The sequence below is a fragment of the Bradysia coprophila genome, unplaced genomic scaffold (assembly GCF_014529535.1).
Source record: "Bradysia coprophila strain Holo2 unplaced genomic scaffold, BU_Bcop_v1 contig_324, whole genome shotgun sequence".
NCBI lineage: Eukaryota > Metazoa > Arthropoda > Insecta > Diptera > Sciaridae > Bradysia > Bradysia coprophila.
Genome location: NW_023503584.1, coordinates 4,170,839 through 4,197,305, shown reverse-complemented (window position 1 = coordinate 4,197,305; position 26,467 = coordinate 4,170,839). Strand labels below are relative to the sequence as shown.

Here is a 26,467-nt window from a genome sequence, read left to right as displayed (position 1 = left end):
ACTTCAAAAGGAAAGAAACGAAACACGAACACAACAATCAGCTGATTGTGCATGTGCGGTATACAATATTCGAAACCAGAATTCGAAAAGTTTGACGGACTTTCTTCGTTCTTCGATATGTGCGTGCCAGTGAGTGATTCTGTGCTTATAGTTTTGTGAGAAGAAAATTGTGAAATGTTGAAGCGTTTTGCAAAGACTATCGGCGTTTTTGGATATGTCATTCAGTACGGCTGCTGGACACATTGTGTATTCGAGTACATCGGTGATTTTGTGATCGTAAGTCATTGATATATTAGGCCTTCGCTTCGCAAAAACAGATTTGTAAATAGTCAGGGAGCTTCGTGGAATCCAGGGCCGAGGCTCAGTCTATGTTTGTATTCCCATACTGCAGATAGAGAGATGAGAAGATTTTTCTGAACGATGTGTAAGATACTAGGCAGTTTGTCATTCAGTCTTTCGAATTGACGAGGTAGAAGCTAACCGCTAGCAGACACTACTTCTTTGTGCTAGAGCCTAGACAGATGGTTGTCTGAAGCAACGATCCATAAATATTCGTCTGCCCCGCACATTCTTTGTAGGAAGATTCATAAAACCAGAACCTGACCTGCCCATGAATGCTTGTGTTAATGTCGAATAACTATTTTCGTTTCTTTCTTTATTAGTGTTCGGGACCATCCATGGAACCAACTCTACGTTCGAACAATATATTGATCACCGAGCGAATCAGCCCACGCCTGCAACGAATATCGCGCAACGACATAATCATAGCGAAAAATCCCAACAATCCGAAGCAAAACATATGCAAACGCGTCATTGGCTTGCCGGGCGACAAAATTCTCACCCCGATCCATTTAAATCCATTCACAAACAACGACAGCAATTCAACCGTTGACCAAACGGATGATAAATCGTCAACGACAATTTTATCCAGTAAAATTGTTGTGGTTCCTCGCGGACACGTTTGGATCGAGGGCGACAATTCGGGGAACAGTTCCGATTCGAGGTTTTATGGACCGATACCGCAGGGATTAATTCGTAGTCGTGCTATGTGCCGCATATGGCCGTTACAGGATATTACAATATTTTAAATTTTTTATTTTAAGTTCTGGATGGAAGAGACGCGTTGGCTGCTAGTGAGTAGTGAATTTATTGTTAGAATACGTTAGATGTATTTAAGCGGTTTTTTTCGGAATATTACAATAAATTGTACAATGGATCGTTCGAGACGATTTAATCTGTACAAAAGGAGCCCCAAGTAACAGATTTTTGAGGTACAGCAACGATCACACGTTGCCGGTTATTGTGACTTGTCAACTTTAGGCACACCGGAAAGTGCTAAGAGAGTCGATGAACACCTCCAAATAAATTTCTAAAAATCAAAAATTTGACTTTTGATTTTTAGAAATTTACATGGAGGTATTCCTCGACCCCCTTAGCACTTTCCGGCGTGCCTAAAGTGCCTGCTCGAGCATTATCCCCTTCGTATTAACAAAAGTTGATTGCATTTATAATCCGTGTGAATAAAACTACGACTTCCCCTCTCAAAAATACTAAATTTCCCTAATTAGAGATGGGATCCTTTCAGATCCCGTCGAACAGCTAAAACTGTTACGTTTACATGATTTACATACAATGTAACCGTCTAAATTAGGGAATGCATTTACCGTCGATTTTGAAAAACCGGGAAACGGGAATAACGGTAAACGAGAAAAAATTTCCCGGGAAATGAATAGTACATTCTGTACTCGTTTAGACATTTTTTTTGGATGAGTTGGGAGTTTGTAACTTGCACCGATGGCAAATGCTTTTATCCTACCCCTACTAAGTGGCTTATTGTGCTCGCGAAGCCCTTCAGAAATGAGTTTACCGTTCCTTTATTTGCATTTTTCAGGATGATAAAGAATTCCATATCTACACAGTTCATCAGAAATATCGGAAATCGATCGTGTGAGCTAATTTCAAAATTTCTGTTGAACAGTGTAAAAATTGCATTTTTTCCTATCCTGAAAAAGGAAATAAATGAAAGGTAAGCTCCTTATTGAACTGTTTTCTTGAATTTTTGATGGACGTTATTTCAATTGGTTTCTTAAAGATGTAGTAACCCGATATTCTAAACTTCGAATTCTGTAGAATTCCTAGCAATTTCGGAGTTGCAAACTTAAGCCTAAGAACGAATGAGACATTTTGCGTTGCTCAGATCGACAATTATGCTGCATTTTCTTTTGTTTAGCCTGTGGTGAAAATTCGATTACAATAGAAATTACAGCATGTCCACCTCAGCAACGCAAAACTGATCCTTTTTTCTTAGCCTAGGGCTGACCTTGAGTTGCAATTTACGATGAAAAGGTGATGAAAATGTTCACAACGAGTTCAAATCAGATGTAATGCTTAAATGCAACTAGAAGAATAATTCAATTCAAAGTATTATTGCAAAGGAAAAATGAAAAAATCATTCAATTTTTGAAGGTCGGTTAACCGGTAAATGACAAAAAAAATTCCCGGGAAATGGTAAACCGGTTAACCGGTTTTTCCCGGTTTTTAATTTCCCGGTTACATTCCCTAGTCTAAATGCTTCCAAAAATTCAAAAATTTGTGTGAAGAGTCAGTGTAGCCACATGAATTTATGGCATAAAACCAGGATTAGAGATAAATCTTGTAAATGTCTGTCGATCCGTTGCAGCCGCCTTACAATTTTTTTTTTTTTTTAATAATGGGAGTGGGACAGTTATTGGTGAGTTTGGTGTGTGTAGTGAGTTTAAATAACTACTTTAAAAGGTCTTCACTACGAATTGTTAGTACAATATCGAAGGAAGACAAAAACTACTCACAATACTAACGAAGGGTGGTGGAGACATATCGAGGGGTAATTTGACCTCACAGCATACTAAATACCTGATGCACCTATAACTGTCTCATCGAAAATGCTATTGGAAAGTGACTATAAAGGACAAGTTCTCCTGTAAGATTGGTTTTGACGAAAAGGTTGTCTGGCCGTAGTGTTATTTAAAGTACTTGAGAGGAAAAATTGTCAGGAACAAAGGTTACTCTAACGCTACCCCTATTTCACGCTGCTGACTTAGATAATCTACAATTGGCCATAGTATTCATACTGAGATAAAAAAAAACAGAGGCGCGTAAATCTTCCTACCTGCGCTTCGTTTCACTCGATTCCTTCAATGATTTTAGTATTCCATTACCCGATCAACTGTCAGAACTGGTTGCAGACCTGATTCGAATTTAAGGGTCCGTGGTCCAATTTGAAGACATAAAACGCAATCATTTTTCATATCTTTATTTAACATTCTGTTTGGCAGATCTGTGTTCTAACATAATGATAAAGTAAAATTAAATTACGAAAACACTTTGCGGTAGTGTCATTCATAGCGTGCAAAAATAAAATTGAATTGAGTTAAATAGAACCTTTTTATAGACCATATCTGTACCCACCAGTTGCAGTGGAATCGTTAGTGTTTATTCAAACGCATTCTGTTGAGTGCAACTAACAACGCGGATCGATTGTAATTGTTTTCTTTTTTCGTGTCGACGCCCAACAATGCAAATTCTTTTTCGTCAAATTCAGCAGGACGCAATGCTGACGACTCATTTAGCGATCTGAAGAAATCACCGAGACGATTTTGCGTTACATACTTAAGATTGTCTTGAGCGAACATTTTCCATTTTTCGTTGAAATCGTTCAAATCATCTGTTTTTAACTGTTGCCGTTCATCTTCAACGGACGTTAGCTCTTTGTAGAATTCAAAACCAATCACCAGCATTACGTTCAAAAGAATTGTGGACACAATATATAAGAAAGACAGTAAGTACAGAGTAGCAGATACTGCATGCTTTTCAGATAATTGCACTAATAAACCGTCCCAACCGGCTGCAGTGCTCATCTGGGAAAGAAAACGTTTACTATGAGTTTCGTCCATAAATTACGTTTTCCATTAGTTCAAATCTCACTTGAATCATTAATATAACGCTGTGTCCGAATGTTTCAAAATTGAGGATGTCAACAGAACCGAATTCGATTTTCTCGTCTTGGTACAAAACCATTCCGATCAATGAATAGACAAAAATGACCAACAGCAGGAGCACATACAGCATTGAGACTGTATTCCACGTTCTGGTGATCACCTTTCCACATCGTGCCAGACTTTTTGAGAATGACGCAATTAGTCCATTGAAGCGGCCGATCCTCACAGCTCGCAGTAACGATGTAGAAACGAAATATTTGGCAGTCATATCTGCGAAAACGTGATCTGCAAGAAGAAATTTAATTTCACGGAATATGTCTAGAATTGTGAAAATAGCTGGTTTCACCGTGTGAATCATGAATATTCATTTGCATGCGTATACTTTGCCCCAAGCGAAAGTTTAATATTACAAAGGAATTCACATAAAATTACCCAAAAATATTCGTTATGTAATGGATCATTTTCGTAGGGGGCAAACAGCTATGTAATGGTTAACTTTCGCTTGGGGTAGGTAATAATAATTAGTTTTCTCAACTTTTCCACTGTCTATATCAACTTACCGATTATTGCAAAAATGAGTAAAACCACGTCGAACCGATTCCAGGAATTGTTGACAAATTCTTTACGGTACGCAGATGCTCGAACAACGATTTCGATAATAAGGACAATACTTAGAACGAGATGAATGTAATTCAAAGCATCGTTAGATTCCGATGACATATGGTAGTGATCGCACATCAATACTATAATGTAGACAATATAAGATCCAAGTGCAATAAGTTCAAACGCACGACTCCGCACAAAACTGTCGAATTTCGAATAGGATGGATTCTGTTTATGAAGAGAAATAGAAATTTAAGATCTCGATTAAGATACTTTGGTTGATCATACCTGATCAGTGGCATCTTTGTCTTTCGATTCATCTGACTTAGATTTGGATCTTTCCAGCAATTGAGTCAATGAACCGAAATGCATCATATGTTGAACTAGCATTCCAACAATTACGTTTGTACACACGAAAACACCGCATACAACGAAAATGACAAAGTAAAAGAACATGTAGATGTTGACCTCATCCATGGGCTGAGTGTGTACATCCTGAAACATATAATTGTTGAAAGTGATTCTTCACACTAGTTTTGATATGATTTGTTTCATTGCTCTAATTGTCGGCAATAGGAGGAGTAGAATAAGTTTATCGGGGTGGTAACAATGACTTACTCTTGAATCCACAGCATTACTTATTATTTGAATCCAACCTTTAAACGAGCTAACTTGCAGTAGACTATAGTACGAGTCGAACACATCATTGAAATTCATAAATGCATTTACCCAATGGTATGGTTCATTGCATTCTGTCCGATTTTCGACTGATTCCACTCTAATACCATTCTCGTCCACACACTGCAATAAACCCTTTTTTTTACAAAAATTCACTTTTTCTTTATTCGGTTGAAACGTACGGTATAGAATTTTCCACCAAACAATTGCACTCCCATTATAGCAAAAATTAACCAAAATGCCAGACAAACTAGGAGTGTATTGACAAGGAACCACATCTGTTTGAGTATAGCATTTGTGATTATATTCAGTCCATGGAACCGCGACACCAAAGATAGTGGTCGGAGGGATGCAAGCACTGCTATCGCTTCGCTTTGGAAAAGCATATCAAGGATTGAAATCTGGAATTGAATTCCTTATAATATCGATTGCACGTCTGGTAACATCGACAGAACCTACAATTAAGTTGAACAAATCAACCCAATACCAAATGTCTGTAATGCACAATTTCCATCCACGTGCGACTAATTTCGTCACAACTTCTATACTCAAAAGTCCAATGAACAGAAAATCAATATACAGAGAAACCATCAGAAGAGTTGGTTGAGAATCAGCGTGGATACCATATTCCACTGCCTTTAAGAAAATAATTTAATTTACTCGCATGATGATGTTTCGTCGGTCCGTTTATTTGTTCTTACTAAAGAGAAACTGGACGCAAGTATACCCAGTGTGACGCAGTGTTGGAAATATTTTCTTTTGTCGCGTTTCAAACTGAAAGGTTGATTATTCGTAGATGATGGCTCGATCGGAATAGATGTGTCTGTGTTGTCGATGGATTCACTGACGTCATCTTCTATTGGCGCCTTTGTTACCATTTTAGCGGTTTGATTTTCACCAACCGACTCAATGTCTTTCTTAGGTTTATATTCGTCTACCGTGGATACAAAAATTAGATTTTATTTAAACGCCGCTATTCACAAACTCACCGTAAATTTTCTTCACACTCGGTTCGAGTAATTTTTCCTTCAAAAATGGTTGTAACTGAAATTTCTCTTTGGGTTCTGCCGTTTTCTGAAACAATCTTTGCGACTTCTTCGTTGATATGGCTGTTGAATCGTCATTGGTGAACAACAACGCAGTAAATATGTGCATTATCTTACAGAAGAAGAAAATTATAAGTTTAAAATTTAGTGATGAATTTATCAGTCAATTTACTTGAAAACTGCCGACGGTAACCAAAATGAAGTAGTAGATAAAGCATACTGTACGATTGCTAGCCACTTGCAAGCACAAAAACATAGTTTCAATCCATTCACCGCACTGTGCTCTGAAAACAACCATGAAGGAGTGCATGATATCTGTGAATCGCCATAGTGTCTGTTCGTCACCTGCATCTTCTAATGGAAAAATAAGAAGGGTTGTCACAGTATATGAGACACTATTTTTGTGATTTTTTTCCATTTTCCCAAAATTTTCTTATGTTTTCCTCGATTTTACCACAAAAAAATAGTACATTTCGTACATAGGACTGAAAGTCCTTGTTAGCGTGTGAGAAGTCGCACTTTTTGGGTCCTAGGTATGAGTCCTAGTCCTAGACCTTCGGGTCCTAGTTCTTGTGCTTGAAGACTGACATTCGACGGATTTCGACACGCATCTACGATCGAAAAGTTCAATTTTTCTGTACTTCTCAGAGAGAGGTATTTGCGGCCAAGAATGGTTATTTGGATCACAAGGGACGAAAGTAAAAAGATTCAACTTGTGCGAAGTTTGCAGCCCGTGGCCCCGACACATGAAATAGTTATTTACGTATCGATTGAGTAGGCCGAAAGAGTTACGTATTAAGTTTTGTATGCTTGCTAAGAGGACCGAAAGTAAAGAAATGTCAATTCAAGGGGCGAAAGCGAAAGCTTTCGCCCCGCGAATTGACAGCTTTACTTTCGGTCCTCTTAGCAAGCATACAAATAACTATATCGGACGCTCTCTCCGGCCGAAAATGGATTTTCATATATATTTTTCCGGCCGGAATCAAGTGTACATGCTTTGTTGTTGAAACGGCTGTAGAGTGATTTCTATGTTAATGGTGTTGTGGTTTGGTCTCATTTCAGTTTTCAAGCACAAAAACCGTCGTTTGTGACTCGTGATGAAAGCTGAATTTTTCGGTACACGTCTTAAGCTTGTCCCACTCGGCTCCGCCTCGTTAGGACGACTAGTACCGAAAAATCAACTTTTCATCACTTGTAACAAAATGTACTATTTCGATCAATTTTGTATAATTTGGAAAATGTTTTCTCGAAAAGAGTCCTTGTAGTAAATTAGGTCCATTTATTTTTCAGTTGAGAAATAAAGGATGAAATAGTAATTTATCACCGTGTTGAATGCACCGATTATCGATAAAAAATTCGATTGAAATTACCTTTTTGGAAATATCGATAACCGATCTTAACCTGTCACATACGGCTATTCATCTGTTGTCGATAACGACGACAAAAATAATGACAAGCTCTGGGTAATATGGTCCTTTATATACTGTAAAATGCATGTTAAATAATTGAAGTACAAGATTTGAAATCAACAGATTCAAAATAATTTGATCGATTGAAGTAATAGACCCAATAGTAATACTGGTCACATTTCCGTCTGTAACAGGTTAAGGAAATAATCGATATTTTATCAATCGAACATGCCGAGCTAATAGAAAAATTCAAAATTGTCAAAAAATATTTTGATGTTCAAAGAAATTCTTTCTATAGAATCCACGACTACAACCATCCAATATAGAAACCATCTCCCCCATTTAATGTACTTTAAATAACCTTTTCGTAAACACCCAACTGTTGTGTTACTGAAAAAATCAGGAAAATATTTTAAATTTTCCGATTAGATCGTTTCATTTATTTATTTTCCATATAACAGAAGTTCAATGCCATAATATCGTAACAGCTTAAGAAGATGAACAATTTGCTTGATTCTTTTTTTGTAATTTCGCACATTATTGCAGGTAGATTATACCATAGATATCCAACAGGGACAGACGAATAAACGAAAATTTAAACAACGTATAGCCATCAAGACAAGCCAATGATTAATCAATGAATCAATCTATTTTCATTTCTTTTTTTTCTACTTTTTAAAACAAATATGTTTGAATCCAAATGTTCTTAGGATAAATAATCATTCAACAAAGATAAGTAAATCATTTACAGAAATAGTAATACAGCGCCGATAAATGAACGAATGTATACAACACTTACCATAGTCAAAGTTCGCATAATCTTGTGCGAATTGATGATATCCAAATACGGTGAATATGTAAATGCCCATCAAGAAAATAATTGTTTGACCGGACACAACCGAAAACAAATGCTGCATACGTGTTAATATTAAATCAAAGGCGGGTACAACTTTACCGAGACGTAACGGCCGGAGCTGTGGAAATGGAATTGTTTTTGCTATGATAATAAAGACCAGCGTTACAACAGTACCACTCTTTTAGTTCCACTGTTGTTCGTATAAAAAAGTGAAACTATTGGCACGTATAAGAAAGGAAGACATAGATTTGTAAAATATGGCACTCCAGTTCAGAAATCTGTCTTTTGAGACCTTTTCGAACTTAGTAGACCAATACATTGATCGAAAATCTTTTACTTCATAATTTTTACCATTAACCTACAGCTTACAATAAAGGTCGTCATAGCCAGATATAACATGAAAAAGCCGCCCGTGAAAGGTTTACATACGACGACACATGTGTCGCATACTCAGTCTGTCAACTATTTGGATAGCTCCAAATTCTTTTCGATTCCATTGGAAAAATATAATGTCACGAGAATCCAAAACAAGCTCAACGCACTCAAAAGCTCTTCAAAGCTAACAAAAATGAATGCGTAGCATAATGTTTTGCTTTACAACACGGTAGTATCCACCCGACAAGAACAAAATATTTGATAATTAAACTCATACAAATCATATGAATTCCTCTTAATTGTGATCAATTAATTAATTGGACTTTAGAGATGCATTTTACATACCAATCTGAATGAACGAAACACGGATAAGCCTTGAAGACCTTCCAAAGCCAGTTCCATTGCACCAAGCGCGGTGACGATGAAATCAAATGTATTCCATTCATCCTTGAAATACCGTTTGACACCCAGCGCAAGCAACTTCATAATCGCCTCAATGATGAAGACTATAACGAAGACCTGTAACGGATAAAATAGGCCAAAAATTCACTTTCAGAAAATCCATTTTTCAAAATGATCTCAAGTGATAAAGTCATTTATATTTAGTTTGTTTAAAACGATCTCAAGTGGTGATGATGAGTGTTAATTAAAAGAGATGCCTTAAGAAACATGAATAAATTAATGGATGCAAGAGAAGAAAAAACGTTTTATTAGCGCAAATGGCAAGAAAAAACCCATTGCTCACATTCCACAGCCTTATACTTACATAATTCGCATATTGTAAAACTTTCTCGAATTCTCTTGACATATCATGATGATCTAATGCCATGAACAATGTGTTCAGTATTATGCAAATAATTACGAACAAAACAACGAATGGATTGTAGATTATGAAGAAGATAGCTCGTTGGAATTTCGACCAGCATCCAGGAGCTGTATAAACCGTTAAAAAATACAATTCATTTTAATTCGTGACCAAACGTTTCACAAACTGAAGGTGCTCACATTTGTCATTATTCGTTACTTGTGACACCGTATCTTCGGCATCAACATCTTCGCCAATCAATTTCTGTTCCCATCGTTCAAGTCTTATATAATTATACGACACAGCAATCTGTCCCCAAATCAACGATAGTACTTGATACGAAATGATGAAAATAATTACAATAAAAGTCAAAATGTGCCATGGACCAGCTGTGGCCAACACCATTTGCAGCGGATGTTCCCAGAAGTCTCGCGTTATCAATCGAAAGGTCGACAGAATTGAACTGAATATGTTATCAAAGTTGGTATAACCGAAATCGGGATTCGGTATGCTTTCGTGCATGCAAGTGTACGAATATGGACATTCTTGACTGCCAGATGAGTTTCCACACAATTTATCCTCATTATTTAACTCAAAAATGTGTCCTTGGGAGATTAAATTAAAGTTTTCTATTAACAGCAACAAAAAGTTAGTTGATCCTTACAATACCTTCTTTAACGCAAGCCTGAGTCAATATCCCCATATAGACTTGAAGCAATACCGTCGCGAGTATCATTATCATTAAAGCCATGTAGATAATAAAATCTTTCAATAATTTACATGACGACCAGTACAGTCTAACGGTCCTACGCAGATTCAGCGAATAAGAAATAATTTTCAAAATTCTTAGTTCGGATAAGTAGAATGTTCCGCAGAGCCTGCCATTAAGAAAGTTCGTTTTACTTCTGAGTTGTTTTTTGTTTTTACCAGCACTTACAACAAAATATTTAAAACGACATCCAGGATGTTCCAACCGTTTCTTAAGTAGGAGAATGGCGATAGAATTAGTCCATGTGATACTATCTTCAGTATAGACTCCAACAAAAATACGATCAAAAAGTAGCGTCTGAAATTATTGCAATTAGTAGCATCGACTCAAGCATTCCTCGGCGTCTTACAGATCGAAAAGAGTCGGCCGAACAGTAGCATTCATTAGACAGAATGTTAAAATCATGAGCACCATAAAAATCGCATAAATTCGATGAGTTATAATTCGAATGGCATTCGATCGAATAGCACTGGTTGGCGCAAACATTCCCAATGCGTTTGTAGAGGAGAATCGAAATAATTGTTTGTTGTTGTTGACAACGACAAATGTCTAAATGGAGTTGGAAAATTAAATTTTTTTATTATTTTGCTACCAGGAAAATATATAGTGAAGTAACATCCATCAAGCACTGTCCTAACATCAAAAATGTTAATGTTAAATATTATTGTATACGAAATTGAGGAACGCAAACAAATGTGACCTTTCTGTTTACAACATTTTTATAACGGCGATATTTAATTTCGCGACTTGGTATCAATTTCATGCACATTTTTTTTCAAGATCACTAGAAATGAAGTGATGAAGTCATTCGTCTTTCTTATCAACATTTTTATTGTTCCAGAACGTTGGCGTTAGCGAAAATATTTGCCAATTATCTTTTATGCTTCTCTAGGAAATTGTCCATTTTAATTTAACACTTTTAAATGGATGTGTTCTACATACCTCTTTGTTCGCATAGAATGGATCGTCCAGAGGTTTACCAATAAGTACGGTCGAAACGCATTTCTTTAATCCGTCCGGAAGTTGTGAGCAATCATCAAAATCATTGTTGGTTAACTGACTCGTTTGCGTGGCTGTGGTATTCTGCCGAAAGATGTTTATTTTTAGTTTACACGCAATGTTTCGATTATATACCCACGAAAAAAAAAAATCTTGAATTCGGTTGATATTTAATGTTCTAACTTACAAAAGGAGAAAGGTCCGATTGGAGAATCGAATTTTAACTACTTACATTTCCTATCGAGGTATGTATTAGAAATTTCTCGATCGAGACTAGTGATACAATTCTGCTTGAAAATTCTTCATGCCCCTTAGGGAACAAGACATTACGTTCGTTGTGTACACAAAACCAATACACACACTACATAGTACATTACTGCTATAAGGAAGGATATTGGCAACGTGTACGTCACGAGCTTGATCGAGTATTAGTACGAATCGCTTATAATTCCTTACATCAAACATATTTTCATCGCAGTAGACACATGCAGGCGTCATCTGACGCATGTGAACCCTTTGCGGGGCTCGGCTTAATCAACTAATTAAAAAGTAAGTACGAAATCAATTAAGCTTTTATTATGGATACATGAACCGCGAACCATTAAATCTGTTACTTCTTTTGTTAAGTGTTTGATATTATGTTCGTGCTCCCAATACTACATTTATTAGATTTATTAGATAATATTCAAATGAACGATTTTACAATTTAAAGATAGAAAATTTCGCCAAGGTTTTTCGATTCAGGTATGGTAACTAATATCGAAACAACATTTCCTTTTTGAAAAGTTACACTTATTCATTGAATTAAGTAATATATACAATCTTTTACTTCAGTTGTTTTAACATGCACGAGCTGATAAGAGACCAGAGTTGCGTTTCTATACAGCGTAATTTCGTCAAGGTGAGTGCGAAAGTTTTATGGTTCGGACTTCGGACCAAGCATCACAACCACAATAAAATCAAAAAAGTTAAAGACATGTTCTTCACAAATATCGGAAATATCTCAAATATTTATCTACCTATCTGTTGTGGACGGTAGAATTTTGCGAGTTGTAGCCCAAACGAAGTAACGATAAGCGAAAAATTGTTTTGAAATGTAACACTTGCGAAGACTACGCAATTCGGTTGATTAATTCAGTTCAGTATTTGCAAGTTTGAAATTTCAAACAATTGGAAAAGGCCCGAACCAATACTCTCTCTAGCAAACAAACTACTTTTATTGGTGGTGAAAGTGTCAGTAGCCTTTGGAAATTACATGTAAATTACAGCGTAGTCAATCAAAATGTATAGTGTTTGCAGAATACAAAGAAGTAAGGTGTGAATTTGACACAGCAGAGAGCTGAGAGTTTGTTTGCCCGAATACAAAAGATTTTTATGTCATACTTGCGTTGCTTTGTGTATCTGCGGTCAACAGCAGATACGTAAGTAACTATTCCATGCTTTGGGACAAAATTACGAGAAAAATTCTGTAATTTTGTCGCAATCGCAAGGCGACAAATTATATTAATTTGATCATTTTGATTGATCTAAATAATGAAGTAGGAAATATTACACTGTAAGCAAATTTCAATCGTTGAATATAATAAACAACATCAACAACTATGCGGAAAAAATGAGATAACCCCACAACCGTGAAATCAGAAAAAAAACAGAACAAACACGGAATAAAAAGTAAAGAAAAATCAGGAAGAAAAATGTGAAAAAATAGCTCCTACCCGTAGCCAAAATAAAAAGCACATAGATCTTTTCGTAAGTTTTTTCGAACATAAAAAAATGCGAGAAGAGACATAATTCACTTTCCAGGGTGCAGTGTGTGTTTTCTCAGACACTAAACACATCCTCACATTAAATGGTTTATCATTTGTAAATTCGTTTGAATTACTTAATAGCGTTTTGCAACAATCTCAGTGCATATTTTAGAGATGAATACATATTTAGAGAGAACTTTTGTTTTGACTCGTAATGAACGAGTTGTAATGGAACAAAATCTTGATTAAAGGAAATTGAATTATGTACGTAACATTGCATGTGCTGATAAAATAATTATTATTATATTCATAGCTGATTTGATTTTAATATTAATTACAATTGATAATTTATGCATTTTTGTTTATAAACATTGAGAAAAAAAAATTAATTATTCGCGGTTTCGTATATTACAATTGGTACAATCCACCGGATGTATTGAGGAATTCCGTCCTGTGAAGAAATAGTGGCTCTTGATTTTTCTTGTTTTGATTTGAATTGATAAAAATTATCTGAGTATTTATTAAACATCATTAAATTAACGAGAACAAAAAATTGGAGATGATCTAAGTTAAGTCAAAATATTGCGCACATAAAACTTATAATAACGTCATGAGTCTTTGAATATCTTATGATGGGGTGACTACAAAACTAAAAGTTAATTGCTATTCAACGATTATTTAAAATTGAACAGTTGGTTTGAAGCCGGTTCATATATTTTTCTAAAATTCATTGTTTTTTAATTAATTCAATTGGGCAAAATAAGTTAACTTTTAATAGGAGATGATAAATCAACAAAAACAAAAAAATTGTTTGGATAAATGGTAGAGCGTTTTCACTTCTATTTGTAATTTTACCCAAAGAATTCTTCATAGCATCCGAACTCTACTTTAATGTCTACTTGTAGTTCATATCACGCCCTCCCTTTCATGTTTGATAATTTGAGGCCATTTGGGCCTCCTTCGAAAAAGATCCTAAGAAAAATTTACTTTTTCAGTACAATGGTATTTTATATGACACGGGATAAAAAAAATTAAGAGTAGAGTGTTCGTGTGAATTTTGTTGATCCGAGTCAATAAACATACAAAAACGAGATTTTTTTTTACCCCTAGTTATGTAAGGGAAGAAATAAAAGCGATAAATCTAAAATAAGAATTGATCACTTGAAAATAAAGATGATTGCAGGAAAATAAGAATGTGATCACAACCAGTTTTTCAAATATAACACTACGAAATAAGATTCTATCAACCTAAAATAGGAAGTGATCACAAGTAGTACCTACCACCCGCTAAATCAAATGTGATCACTAAAAATAAAGAATTTGATCACTAAAAATAAAGAATTTGATCACTAAAAGTAAAGAATTTGATCACTAAAAGTCCGAACGAATACACATAAAAAGCGTTTTAACACGCCGAGCGATCCGGCCCATTGCCCCGGAGCGAAGCGGAGGGCCGCAATGCGAGCCGGGCGCCGGAACGGTGTTGGTAACTTAGGAGTTAATTTTTTTTCTCTCGCATCGTCTAATAATTAGTCTGTGTAATTCATTGCACATAAAAAGCGTTTTAACCCGCCGAGCGATCCGGCCCATTGCCCCGTAGCGAAGCGGAGGGCCGCAATGCGAGCCGGGCGCCGGAACGGTGTTGGTAACTTAGGTGTTAATTTTTTTTTCTCTTGCATCGTCTAATAATCAAACAGAATAATAGATAGCATATCCTTATTTCTTGCAATCAAATTTTTTATTTTGCACGATCATTTCTTTATTTTTTGTAATCAAATTCGTATAATTGTAGATCATTTCTTATTTCGAGACGATCATATGTTAGTGGTAAAATTGCATATATTTAGTGATCAAATTCTTATTTTTTGGTGATCAAATTCTATTTTTATTGCTATCATAAAAAAATTGTGATCATTTCTCTTTTTCTAGTGATCATTTCCTATTTTCTTGTGATCATTTCTTATTAAATAGCTATCACTTTAATTACATGCCGTTATGTAATGGATTTTACATGTTGAGGGCGTCGAAAGAATTGCTTGAAACTTGAAAAGTACGGTTTTCGACGCATGCAAAATACTATTAAAATGCAGGTAAAACTTAAATAAGAAGTAAATTACTCGAGTCTAGTGCATCTTCATAAAAATTGAAAAATACACTAAAACTTTTTTTTTGAAACTACGATATAAAATCAACGATCAACCGAAGGTTTTCGAAGCATGTGATAGAACCATTTTTGTAAAATTTTATGTTAAAATTAATGTTGAAACAAATGAAGTAAAAGATTTTTACATGCTACATGCGTCGAAAACCGTACTTTTCATGTTTCAAGCACTTCTTTCAACGCCCTCAGCATGTCAAATCCATTACATAACTCGGGATAAAAATGAAAAGTCTCGTTTTCGTGTGTTTATTGACCTCGGCTTCGCCTCGGATCAACAAAATTCACACGAAAACTCTACTTTTCATCTTTTTATCCCTAGTCATGTAAAATACTATTTATTAAATTGTCCAAAATACTTCGTACAAAAGAAGTAACAGAACAAAACTCAATATAGATGATATTCAATACATTTCTGCAAGACTGGAACATCGAAAAGTCTTATGATTTTGTGTAATCTGTTCAGCCATTATTTTCGAATTTTTTTCTTGAATTCTCCTTCGGTTTTCTTGAAATTTTTTGATAATCTTTCCAAAATCGAAACATACTTTCAAATAACAAACTTTCAAAGAATTTGAAAAAATTAAGAAAATATTTTCTCAAAAGTAGGTTCTGCAAAAATATGAATGAAAAGCACTCATCTGTGACCGATATCCAATTCTTAATCTTTTGAGTTTGAACTTTTAATACGACAATGAGATTTGAGATAAATTTTGTTGAAGTGTGCGGCCTGGAAAATTCGAATCTGCCGATTTGACTAGAAACAATCTAGACCCTGTCTTGAAACCAGTAAATTATTCATGTCAACATTATCGCATTAAAGTGCAAATTAACAATGATGATATGTTTAATAAATTATACGTAAATAACCTACAGCAACATTAATCTAATATTGTTCGCCTTATTAATCTTTATCTGCATTCTGTGAATCATATTTCAATCCTCTTTTATCAACACTTCTTTTCTTCAGTTGTTCGCACTCTAAAGACATGAATTAAACCATTTTTAACGGAGATGATATTTAGTGCTGATTAAATTTGTCTTTTAAAGTGACTGAATAGACACCAGCATCATACGCCTAATTAGTTCCTTTATTAGTTCAAATATTCATGGAAATAATTTCTTTTAAATTGAGTTGCTCAGCACACACATTTGACACAAAAAGGTTAAACAGTCCATTATTGTCCAATCACATTCATTAACCGTTTGCACTTCTGCACAAAATATAATTCAAACGCAATAAATAAAGAGACGAATTTTTTTCTTGTCACGGTTATATGGTTCCAAGCATATATATGCAAATGTAAAAAAAGATTGTTTATCACCGTAATACATCGTAGACTACGGAAGTTCTATAATTGAACAAAGCATAGAATTCGGTTGGATTAGATACTTTAAAGATATTATATGCCTAACATCTGCTTCAATAACAAAAAAATTGGAAGCAAAAATCAAAAATTATTTTCAAAATTGTATACCTCCGTTGTTTTGTTGATATTTCCATTTTCTTTCGAAGCGGTTCGCGGCGTAAACAGTTTGAATATTGGCGACGATTCTTTGTCCGAATGTATATCCATCGCTGTGTTTATTTCGGACACTTTTGCGAAATATAGTTAACAACGAAATTCGCAAAGTCCCATTCACTACAAACTCAATTTTAAGTTCCAACGACTTTTACGAAAATAAAAATTTTCAATAAAAATCTCGATACACGGTTGAATCAAAAATTCAAATTGTTTTTGTAAAGGTATATAATGCATTCACTTTCACGCTCGAATAATTTTTATCAATGCGACGGAATAATAATTGATAAAATAAAAATCAAATGGTTCAAAATGCACAAATAAGCACGACCCAGAATTTCTTTCACAAAAAATATTCATATGTCCGTTCGGTCTGAACGCGTATTCTATTCTAAAGAGAGATTACATTAGGACGTGCGCTTATAATACTTGTTGATATTCACTAATAATGAAAAAGAAGACCATCACTTCGTATGTGCTTCTGATGTTACTCTCTGAGCGGATTAATTCATTTGCTTCTCTGTTAGTTGGAAGCCTTAGAATGATCACATTAGAAGTTCTCAATTAATTAATGAAAATTCTTTTCAATGAAAATTTGCCGTTAATTACAGCAGTTTTAATTTGGTGCATTTAACTGCGGTTTAATTGTTTTACGAGTTTTTTTTTCAAGAAATATTTCAATATAGGATACTTTGTTTTAAACGACTAAAACGTGACTTTAATTATGATACTCCTGACTCTATGCTATCGAATGCTCGATACGTTAAATATGAGAGAAATGATAACAAACAGCGCTGCTTCCGGTGAGGCAGAAGCATCGCCATCTTTTATATTTGACGTTTGAGTCCTTTTTAGGTGACTTTAATTCCTTTTCTTACATTTTAACACACGAATTTTATGACTTTCCATACTTTTAAACACGGCAAGAGTATCGTTATATAACCAGAAAAATCTGTTACTATACATTCTTCAAAGTATCGGTAGTATCTGAAAAAATCTTGTACTTCATTTGTTTTAACATTTTCTTTGGCCATATATGGAGGTATCATTGTAGATCAAGTAAAAGGACTCATAACGTCAAAAGAAGCAAAGTTGACGTTTTTATGTTTTTGGTGTGTGTGATACAATTTTTCAATGAATTTCAGGTCATAATTCTTCTAGGTAGTCTACCTCTATGTAGTAGATCATCAGCCAAATTCTATGGAAATTATTTTGACAGTTCAACTAGCGGCATTTTGACGATGAGTCTCGCTTATTTTAAACTTTTACGTGCTTCTGGTCGATCGATGTAATCTTTTGAGTTCATTTTTCGCATTTACCGACCAGAAGCACGTAAAGCACTGTACGTATGAGGTTCCAAATTTTTATTTTGACGAGTGAGAATACAGCCCATCCCTTCGGATCGGGCCATAACGTCAAAATTTGGAACCTCGGACGTAATGTACTATTAATGATTGCCAAAACTTTCAGCTACTTATCCTAGACGGCAATATTATACTCATCTTTACGTATGGACTCTCTCGTACAACCGAGACATAGTCTCACTGGATTTTTCTTAACCTATGGAAAGAACATCTTTTTACGTATCCTCAACTAATCACCTCTGTATCATAAAGTTATATTTCGTCTTTATATATATTATTGGACAACATTTTCATTGTATAAAATTGGAAGATGCTGTTCGCTGTGGCGAATAGTCTTTTGGTCACTGTGAATGTCCCATTCATTTGCCTCAGGAGGCAAAATAATGAATCATGTCATTCGAAGGGATACTTTTAGTTCCATTTGTACGAAGAAAAACCCTCGTGATCTGACGCGGTTGATTTGCTGACTTTTTATTTATAAAAATAAAAATGGTTTCTTTTACGATGAACCAGGACTATAATAAAATCTTCAATAATATTCGGATTCACAGGGGGTACGAACATTATACCCCCAAAAATAAAACTCCGACTATGCTCAATGAGTGTCTCATTCCATTTCGTGAAACAATTAGCCATTATGCCAATTGTCCCACATCCCAATTTTGTCTCTTAATTTTCAATTATTCATACTGATTCTGCGAAAGCTTTGATAAATCAAAAATTACTCAATTCTTAGACGTGTAAGTCATACGACTATCACTTAACAGTGCAACTAATGCAGCACACGTTAAGATAAAAATTGCTTCTAATTCAAAATGAATCAACTGTAATTTTACAGCGCATCTCAAAAGGCCTTACAATACGCTCTTGCGTTAAATTGGATGATATTGCTTTTGAATTTAATTCAATTCGAATCAGACTTACAGCGGGCATTGTCTTATTATTGCTTATATCTATGCAAAAATAAAAAGAATTCGAGCATGTACAAGTACGAACGACGTCTTATTACTATGCAAACACAAAACTAATTATTTAACAAGTCTTTTCCTCTTAATTTTTTTAGTTTTTCCATTCTAACCTTCCAACTATTACTTCGCCTATTATGTGCTAAAATAAGCACGATATGATAGCATATCAATGATGTCATAATGTGGCGCATCTGAGAAATGCGATTTATCAGCTCATTTTATGATTTTTATGCTTTAAGTGTGGTATAGGATCGATTACGATACGATTTCAATACCAGCAACGAACAGTGGTATCTCTAATTTGTGGTCTTAGAAAACGTTTAATATTAAAGGTTTCGTATTGTCAGAACACATTCTAAGCTAAAAAAATTATTGATTTGACTTTCGTCGCCAATATTCCATGTACCAAAATCACAACTTTTTGTCAGATAAATATCAAATTCAGATATCCCAAATCAAATCAGATGTTTTGCTTGACTCACAGCGGTCCATTTTGCATATTTAACGTTTAATTTACATTTTTGCACATTTTCATCAAATTTTGTAGCGAGATTAAAGTCTCCAAATCACCATCGGTGAACTTTGACAATCAGTCACGAACTCAAAAAAAGACTCGATCTTTTTTGTAAAATAATCTGTGAAGTCTGGAGATTAGATTACCATATGGACCCAACTTTTTATGTACACTGAGCCGACCGTAAAAAATCCATATTTGCGACGTGGACCGAAACCGACGAAATTTTTAAAAATCGATCTGGCGGTAGCACAAAATTAAAGTTTGAAAATTTTTTTTCTTTAAAAAAATGGTCAGATGGACCAGCTGAGTTGAGTGTATTTCCGGCTGAGCCTTACAAGAAATAAGACATTTAAAACCGCTACATCCTTACATGCATTTGCCAAGTACTATACTTGGATTACTAAAAATACTGTTTTGCTATTGTCTTTTGGTGCTGAAAGCGGTCGTTTATGGTTGACGAGTCAATAAAGGAACATTAATGCCAATTGAAAGTGTTTTAAAAGAGACGTTCTCTTCTTTCAGTATTCATCAAGTTTCTTAAATAGAACTGTAAAAAAGCTGAATGAAATGATTCTTCCGTCTTTTGCATTAATTTGATTTTTATATTTGATGTTTTGTATGACAAAAATTTGTATGAAGAGTTGTGTAGCTGTTATATCTGTATATATCCAAATTTAATGAAGCTGTGCGAGTGTAATTAATTTGGACTTGATATGATGACCTAAAAATTGACATACCAAAAGTTTTTACAAATTTTATGCTCCGAATAAGAATATTTCAATATTTTGGCGTCAGGAAGCGTACCCCCATAGAACAATTAACACAACATCTTTTACTTCATTCGATTGAACATGCATTCTGAATAACATCGATGATCGACATTTTCCATCGATGACATGCCGCTTCTGAAAGGTTAAGTATTTGTGTGAAATGGGGTTAATACCACCCATTCAGTATTGATGGTGTTATCAGTAATGCATACGCTTCTCAATTTAACTTTAGCCTCATCAGTGAAAATCTAGATATGTCAACGCACTTCAAGCAAAAGTGGTACTCTCTAAATAGGGTACTGAAACTTGACAGGACTCCATACAAAATTTTCCACTGTAAAAAGAGTGGGGATACAATTTCAGACAAAATAGTACTCTGTTTGTCAGGTGTCAATCAAAGCACTTTTGCTTGGAGTGTGTTGAGTACGTACATTTTAAATCCGATTGCGTGTGGTCATTGTTCGATCGCTCAGCTCTAAACTGTCCTGGTTATCATAAAATGTATAAATTGATTTTGACGAGCACGCATGTAGCTACTCATTGAATTCAGAATTCAAAGTAATGTGCATAAAATAGTTTGGTTGCATTAAATGGCTCTTGAAAAGAAACTGAAATTAAGTTATCGTGTTATAGCAGTCAGTACCATAAGGTTAAGTAAATGAATACAAAATATTTTTTTTCTTTTTAATTTAATTGAAACAATTATAAATTACGCTGACTACTATTCACCATACAGTAAAAGTAAGTTTGTGATGAAGAGAGAAAACTCAAAAGCAGCCAAATAGAAACAAAAATTTCGGAATTATCTAAGCAGAGTTGTAGTTGTTATAGTTAGACGTTGTGTTACTTGAGGTATTGAAAGTTTCTTTCCTACTGTCCTACACTGAGCGAAATTTCTTACGTGCTATGCGTATATCCTTCGTGCCACCTGTTAAAAAGTGTGGTAAGGTAGTTATACAGCGGGCTCGAATATAATACGTAAGAGACGTATTTCGCTTTGACAGAGATTTAAAAATATGAATTTTATTGAACTTACCTACGATTTACACCATATTAACCAGTTTATAGTAGTTATTATACATTTTAGTAGTCATTGGTAACAAATACTTTAAATTAAAAATTGACTTCTTTGGGAATTGAACCGGGGACCTCTTAATCATGAGCCAACGATCTTTCTAATGTAGCAGTACAGTAGTGTTGGTGGACATTTCGTATTGTTGAAGCGTACTTTGAAAGCCATAAACGTGTTTGGCGTATAAGTTACGCAGAGCACGTTATAACGTTGCGCACAATAATGGTGATATGTCGTTTTTTAACATAATTGAATTGCAGTTCATAAAGCACGCGTAATTAGCTACAACTTGATGGCAAGATAGCTATGGACACTTTTTATCAAAATGAAATTACTTAATAAAAAATGAAAGTATTTTAACGAGAATTTTTCTAATTTACTGAAATATTTTTTTTGTCGTTTATCTTCTTCGTGTTAAGAAATATAAATATGATCCAAATTTAATGTCTGAGACCAGCATCCACTATATACGTTTAGCATACTTGATGTGCGTTTAGCATACTTGATGTGCGTTTAGCTTCCGTCCCACTCGTAAGTTATTCATATTCCACGTGTATCACCACAATACGTAACACATGAATATTCTAATCTGACAATCGAAATACGTAACTACGTTTTCAACGTGTTCCACGTATAGAAGACATTGTCCATATATCATATACATTAATGAAGTATATTCCACCTTTCCGAAGAATTTTACACATACCCGGAGTATTGTATGAATTTTCTTTTTCTGGGTGTAATTTTTAAACTAAGGACCTACTCATTAGGACTATTAACCTTTTACAGACGGCAATCATATGACCAGTATTATTATCAGGTCTATTACTTCCATCTATCAAAGTATTTTTAGTCGCTTGATTTCAATTCTTGTGCTTCAATTTTTTTAACATGCATTTTACTATATGAAGGACCATATTACCCACAGCTTGTCATTATTTTTGTAGTCGTTATAGATAGCATATGATTAACCGTATGTAACAGGGTATAGGCATGGGCGATAATGAAAATGATTATCGATAATTATCAATTATCGATAATTATCAATTATCGATAATCGATAATTATCGACTTTTTTTATCGAAAATTATCATTTTATTGATATTTTGATAATTATCAAGATATCGATAATTCGATATATCGATATTTCGGTCCGGAAATCCGATATTTATCGATATATTCCGATATATCGGTATATTATCATGAATTTTCAGATAAATATCAAAATATCGATATTTTGATAATTATCGAATTTCGATATTTTGATAATTATCGATAATTATTAAATTATCGATAACGACATGATTAATCGATTATCGATAATTTCTTTCGATTGATATTATCGATAATTTTGAACGCCTCCCATCCCTAACAGGGTAACATCCTGATACCCATTTTATTCTTTAAGTTTAAATATGACGCCAGGTATATTACTAGCGAATCTATTACTTCTTTTGATCTTAAAGTTTACACTTACGGATTTCTGAAAACCGACACATTTTCAGTTTTGTGTTTTTTCAATGTTTTGTGATTTTTGCATGTATTTTTAAAGGGAGAAATCAAGAACTCGCGTAAAACACAAAAGCAGGAAAATATGTCGGTTTTCAGAATTCCGCGTGTGTAAGAAAATAAAGCCATGTAAGACCGAACAGAAAAAAAATTGTCGCTCATTTTTATCATATCGTTGCCGATAACAGATGACATAATTCATCGATTACGTCAAAGCAGGGTACGATCAATTACACCTAATTTTAGGTAATTTTCATTCGCTTTTTAATAGATTTTATTTATTTGAAATATTTTAAATTCTCTGAATATTCTTGTCCATCTTCAATTTGTCTTTAAAAGTCCCTAAAATCCCAATAGTATATAACATTGGATTTTGTGATAAAAACATGTCCAGGAGATTGCGTAATTCCGCTGTCGTTTAGCTTCTAATGAAAATAAATTTTTAAACGTGATTTCTACTATAACCTCTATTATTAATATTGTTCCAAAGTTCTAGAACAGGGAAGACAGTGGATCAAAATGACGTCACGTGTTTCTTAGATCTGACCTTGGCAGCGTCAAAAAAGTCATCATTCCAAAAGTTATTCGATAAAATAGGCAAAAACATATAAAATGTCCAGTTTCTAGAACTAAGACTATGTAGGAGCGCCAGGATGAGACTTTATAAGACCGAAGAAAACTTGGTTCATCTGGATGGATCCTGGCCGGCCGGCAAAAATAAGGAGCAGCTATATAAGGTTCTAGCGTCCTAATGAGTTTTGAGTTTTGAAATGATCAGAAAAAATGATATCCAAATTGATGACTTTTTAGGGACACTTTTTGGAAACGCCCTGATCACGATCCCATTTCCACACCACAGAAAAATTATTCCATTAAACATCTGCATTTAAAGATTCTTTAGTTTGGTAGATATATAGATTAAGATTGGCTCGCTTGGTAATTTGATTCCCAATTAATGAAGTAGATCATTTTCACAGAGAGTAACCTGATGTGTTTTGATCAACTTTTGATTGGGGCTATGCTAATATGCTATGCTCTAATGTGTAAAATAGCCCTTCGTATGAAGCTCTGTTAATATTTTCCCGTAGACTAATCCAAATCTGTTCCCTCATACACATTAAAAAAATCTATCACGGTTTCTAAGACAGTCTTTTTCAAATTCATATTTTCGCGCGCTCGTGATGGAAGTCATGTCTCTGACAGAGCTTGTAAAATTTGTCATTGGGACCATTGGGACATTTTCCTTCATCAGCTGGTGTCGATGACACATTTTAATTGCAATATTTTTGTTGTTTTTTTTGTATACTTCTGACTTTCAATTCCTTGTTCTAATTTTGCACGCAGATATGTGCATCGAACAAACGAATTTCGGTGCAACTGATTCCTCGTCATGACATAGTTTATAATACAGAGTGTCCGAAAAAAGTGAAATAATTTACCAAATAATGTCAGTTCGTGCAATAAAAAAGAGAGAAAATCAAACGCGCAGTCAGCTACAGAAGCAACAGACGCCCTCCTTCAATCAGCATCACATATCAAACAATCAAACACATCTCAAGAAAAGATCTAATTCGTATCCAAGCCTAAGCGCGTCACATCAGAACGTCGCCCTACACATTTCCAAATCCGAGTCGCAGCTGTCAACATTGAATGAATTGCCAGCTATCGAACAAACATTTGCTAATTCAATTAACGCCAAATCAGAAATTTGCTTGAAAACACTGTCCATTCATCACACAATGGCTGCAGAACGGTTACGTGAATCCGAAAATATGCCGAATTCGTCGCAACAATCGAGACGTATGTCGGAGCGGAGTAGCGCCTCACACTCACCAACATCCGAATCGCAAAATCGTGGATTCGCCGATCCAAATAACATTCGAATTCCGATAATTGGATACGAAGTGATGGAGGAACGGGCGAGATTTACGGTAAGCAATTGAGTTCGATTCGATGATGGGCTGTGGGTAAAATTTGAAAACGAAAACTCTATGTTACAGGTGTACAAGCTACGCGTGGAAAATCCATTCAGAAACGACTGTTGGCTAGTACTGCGACGATACACCGACTTTGTGCGATTGAACAATAAGCTGAAGTCAATGATACCCAGCTTAACATTGACATTGCCGCGGAAAAAGATTTTCGGGGACAACTTTGGACCGGGATTCCTAGACAATCGTGCTCAGGGCCTGCAATTGTTTGTCAATTCGATTATGGGCAATGATCGTCTGAAGCATTTACAGGTAGTCAAAGATTTTTTCTGCCTGGACGAGCCACCAACTTATTCGGAAAGCATGGAAGAGTGTAGAGTGAGTAATCGAATACTGACGTGTGAATGACGTCGTTGCAAAACTGATGGCTGAATATTTTAGGCGATTTTTGAGGCGCAAGAGGAAACGATTACACATTTGAAAATTCAGTTGAATGGTAAGGAGCAGACAATTGAATCGTTAGAACAGAAATTGAAAGCAGCTCTGCTGGAGAAGGACATTATGGAGAAGGCTATGAGGTATGCCAAATTCAGAGTATTTTCCGTTTGAAATTTTATTTAAATGTGAATGACCTGTCCGCATTCCAGGAATAGCTTGGAAAATTGCTCAAAGTGCTCCAAAGACATAAACAATATTTTGCATGAGACACATACCGACAGCAATAGAAAGTCTGATTTACCAATAAACAACAACAAAACTTAAAAAAAACATTTTCAACGACCGAAATGACATTCAATATTGATCTTAATAATAATGTAAGTTCACCGCTATAATACCAAATGGTATTTCAGATACTTTTTTTTTGTATTTTACTGCATATGATAATGGAATTTGATATGAGAATATTATATTTTTACAATGAAACTCTGCGGTATTTCAATCATCACAATCTGTTTATTCAAAAAGTGCGTAACAAACAAACAAATTTTGTTTTCGCAATCACGTTCTTCGATACGAGTTATCTAAAATAAAGTACCAATGAGCCGATGAGAAACCGATATTTTGTTGGACAGAAAATTGTTCTACGACATGCCTCGAAAATGAACGGATTTTTTTAAATAAATTTAATTACCCCTCCTACAGACATTCTTGCAGGCATTTGCCTTTGTAGAACAATTTTTTGCTCAGATTTAAATTTTATATCGACAAAAAAATGGAAATCGTTGAAAATTTGAAAGTTTTTTTTGAAGGACTAGATTTTGGGGAGCGATATAAAAAATGGTACGTTTTCGAGGCACAGTGAAGAACATTTTTTTTACTGAGAATCAAGAGTTGCATCGATTGACAACAGAAAAACATAAAAGAAAAATTCGGTCGTTCCTCATTTTGA

General features: G+C 34.8%; 3 protein-coding genes across 3 annotated transcripts; 2 read left to right on the top strand and 1 right to left on the bottom strand.

The window, feature by feature from the left end:
* Window positions 1–63: 63 nt before the first annotated feature.
* LOC119079591 (mitochondrial inner membrane protease subunit 1) lies at window positions 64–1,252 on the top strand. The gene is made up of 2 exons (XM_037187585.1): window positions 64–276; window positions 663–1,252. Exons 1-2 carry the CDS (start codon window positions 175–177, stop codon window positions 1,086–1,088), a joined length of 528 nt encoding a protein of 175 aa, XP_037043480.1. The 5' UTR covers window positions 64–174; the 3' UTR covers window positions 1,089–1,252.
* Window positions 1,253–3,273: 2,021 nt separating this feature from the next.
* On the bottom strand, window positions 3,274–17,350 carry LOC119079585 (sodium channel protein para-like). The gene is made up of 19 exons (XM_037187575.1): window positions 16,902–17,350; window positions 11,461–11,601; window positions 10,868–11,067; window positions 10,687–10,815; window positions 10,419–10,627; window positions 9,950–10,354; window positions 9,711–9,877; window positions 9,290–9,463; window positions 8,513–8,687; window positions 6,477–6,658; window positions 6,248–6,416; window positions 5,960–6,192; window positions 5,718–5,894; window positions 5,441–5,659; window positions 5,199–5,381; window positions 4,869–5,075; window positions 4,538–4,808; window positions 3,964–4,262; window positions 3,274–3,896 (listed from the first exon to the last, which is right to left on the bottom strand). Exons 1-19 carry the CDS (start codon window positions 16,998–17,000, stop codon window positions 3,465–3,467), a joined length of 4,071 nt encoding a protein of 1,356 aa, XP_037043470.1. The 5' UTR covers window positions 17,001–17,350; the 3' UTR covers window positions 3,274–3,464.
* Window positions 17,351–24,395: 7,045 nt separating this feature from the next.
* LOC119079582 (sorting nexin-16) lies at window positions 24,396–25,845 on the top strand. Its single transcript, XM_037187573.1, has 4 exons — window positions 24,396–25,077; window positions 25,147–25,455; window positions 25,519–25,655; window positions 25,725–25,845. The coding sequence occupies exons 1-4, from the start codon at window positions 24,592–24,594 to the stop codon at window positions 25,837–25,839; spliced, it is 1,047 nt and encodes a 348-aa protein (XP_037043468.1). The 5' UTR covers window positions 24,396–24,591; the 3' UTR covers window positions 25,840–25,845.
* Window positions 25,846–26,467: the final 622 nt, after the last annotated feature.

Excerpts from the sequence above, each read along its gene's own strand:
- LOC119079582 (XM_037187573.1), top strand. The coding sequence starts at position 24,592 with ATGTCAGTTCGTGCAATAAAAAAGAGAGAAAATCAAACGCGCAGTCAG. Across the intron at positions 25,078-25,146 it reads AGGAACGGGCGAGATTTACG|GTGTACAAGCTACGCGTGGA; the intron begins GTAAGCAATTGA and ends TCTATGTTACAG. Across the intron at positions 25,656-25,724 it reads ATTATGGAGAAGGCTATGAG|GAATAGCTTGGAAAATTGCT; the intron begins GTATGCCAAATT and ends TCCGCATTCCAG.
- LOC119079585 (XM_037187575.1), bottom strand. The coding sequence starts at position 17,000 with ATGGATATACATTCGGACAAAGAATCGTCGCCAATATTCAAACTGTTT. Across the intron at positions 11,068-11,460 it reads CATTCTATGCGAACAAAGAG|ACATTTGTCGTTGTCAACAA; the intron begins GTATGTAGAACA and ends AACTCCATTTAG. Across the intron at positions 4,263-4,537 it reads ACTCATTTTTGCAATAATCG|ATCACGTTTTCGCAGATATG; the intron begins GTAAGTTGATAT and ends TTCTTCTTGCAG.
- LOC119079591 (XM_037187585.1), top strand. The coding sequence starts at position 175 with ATGTTGAAGCGTTTTGCAAAGACTATCGGCGTTTTTGGATATGTCATT. Across the intron at positions 277-662 it reads ACATCGGTGATTTTGTGATC|TGTTCGGGACCATCCATGGA; the intron begins GTAAGTCATTGA and ends TTTCTTTATTAG.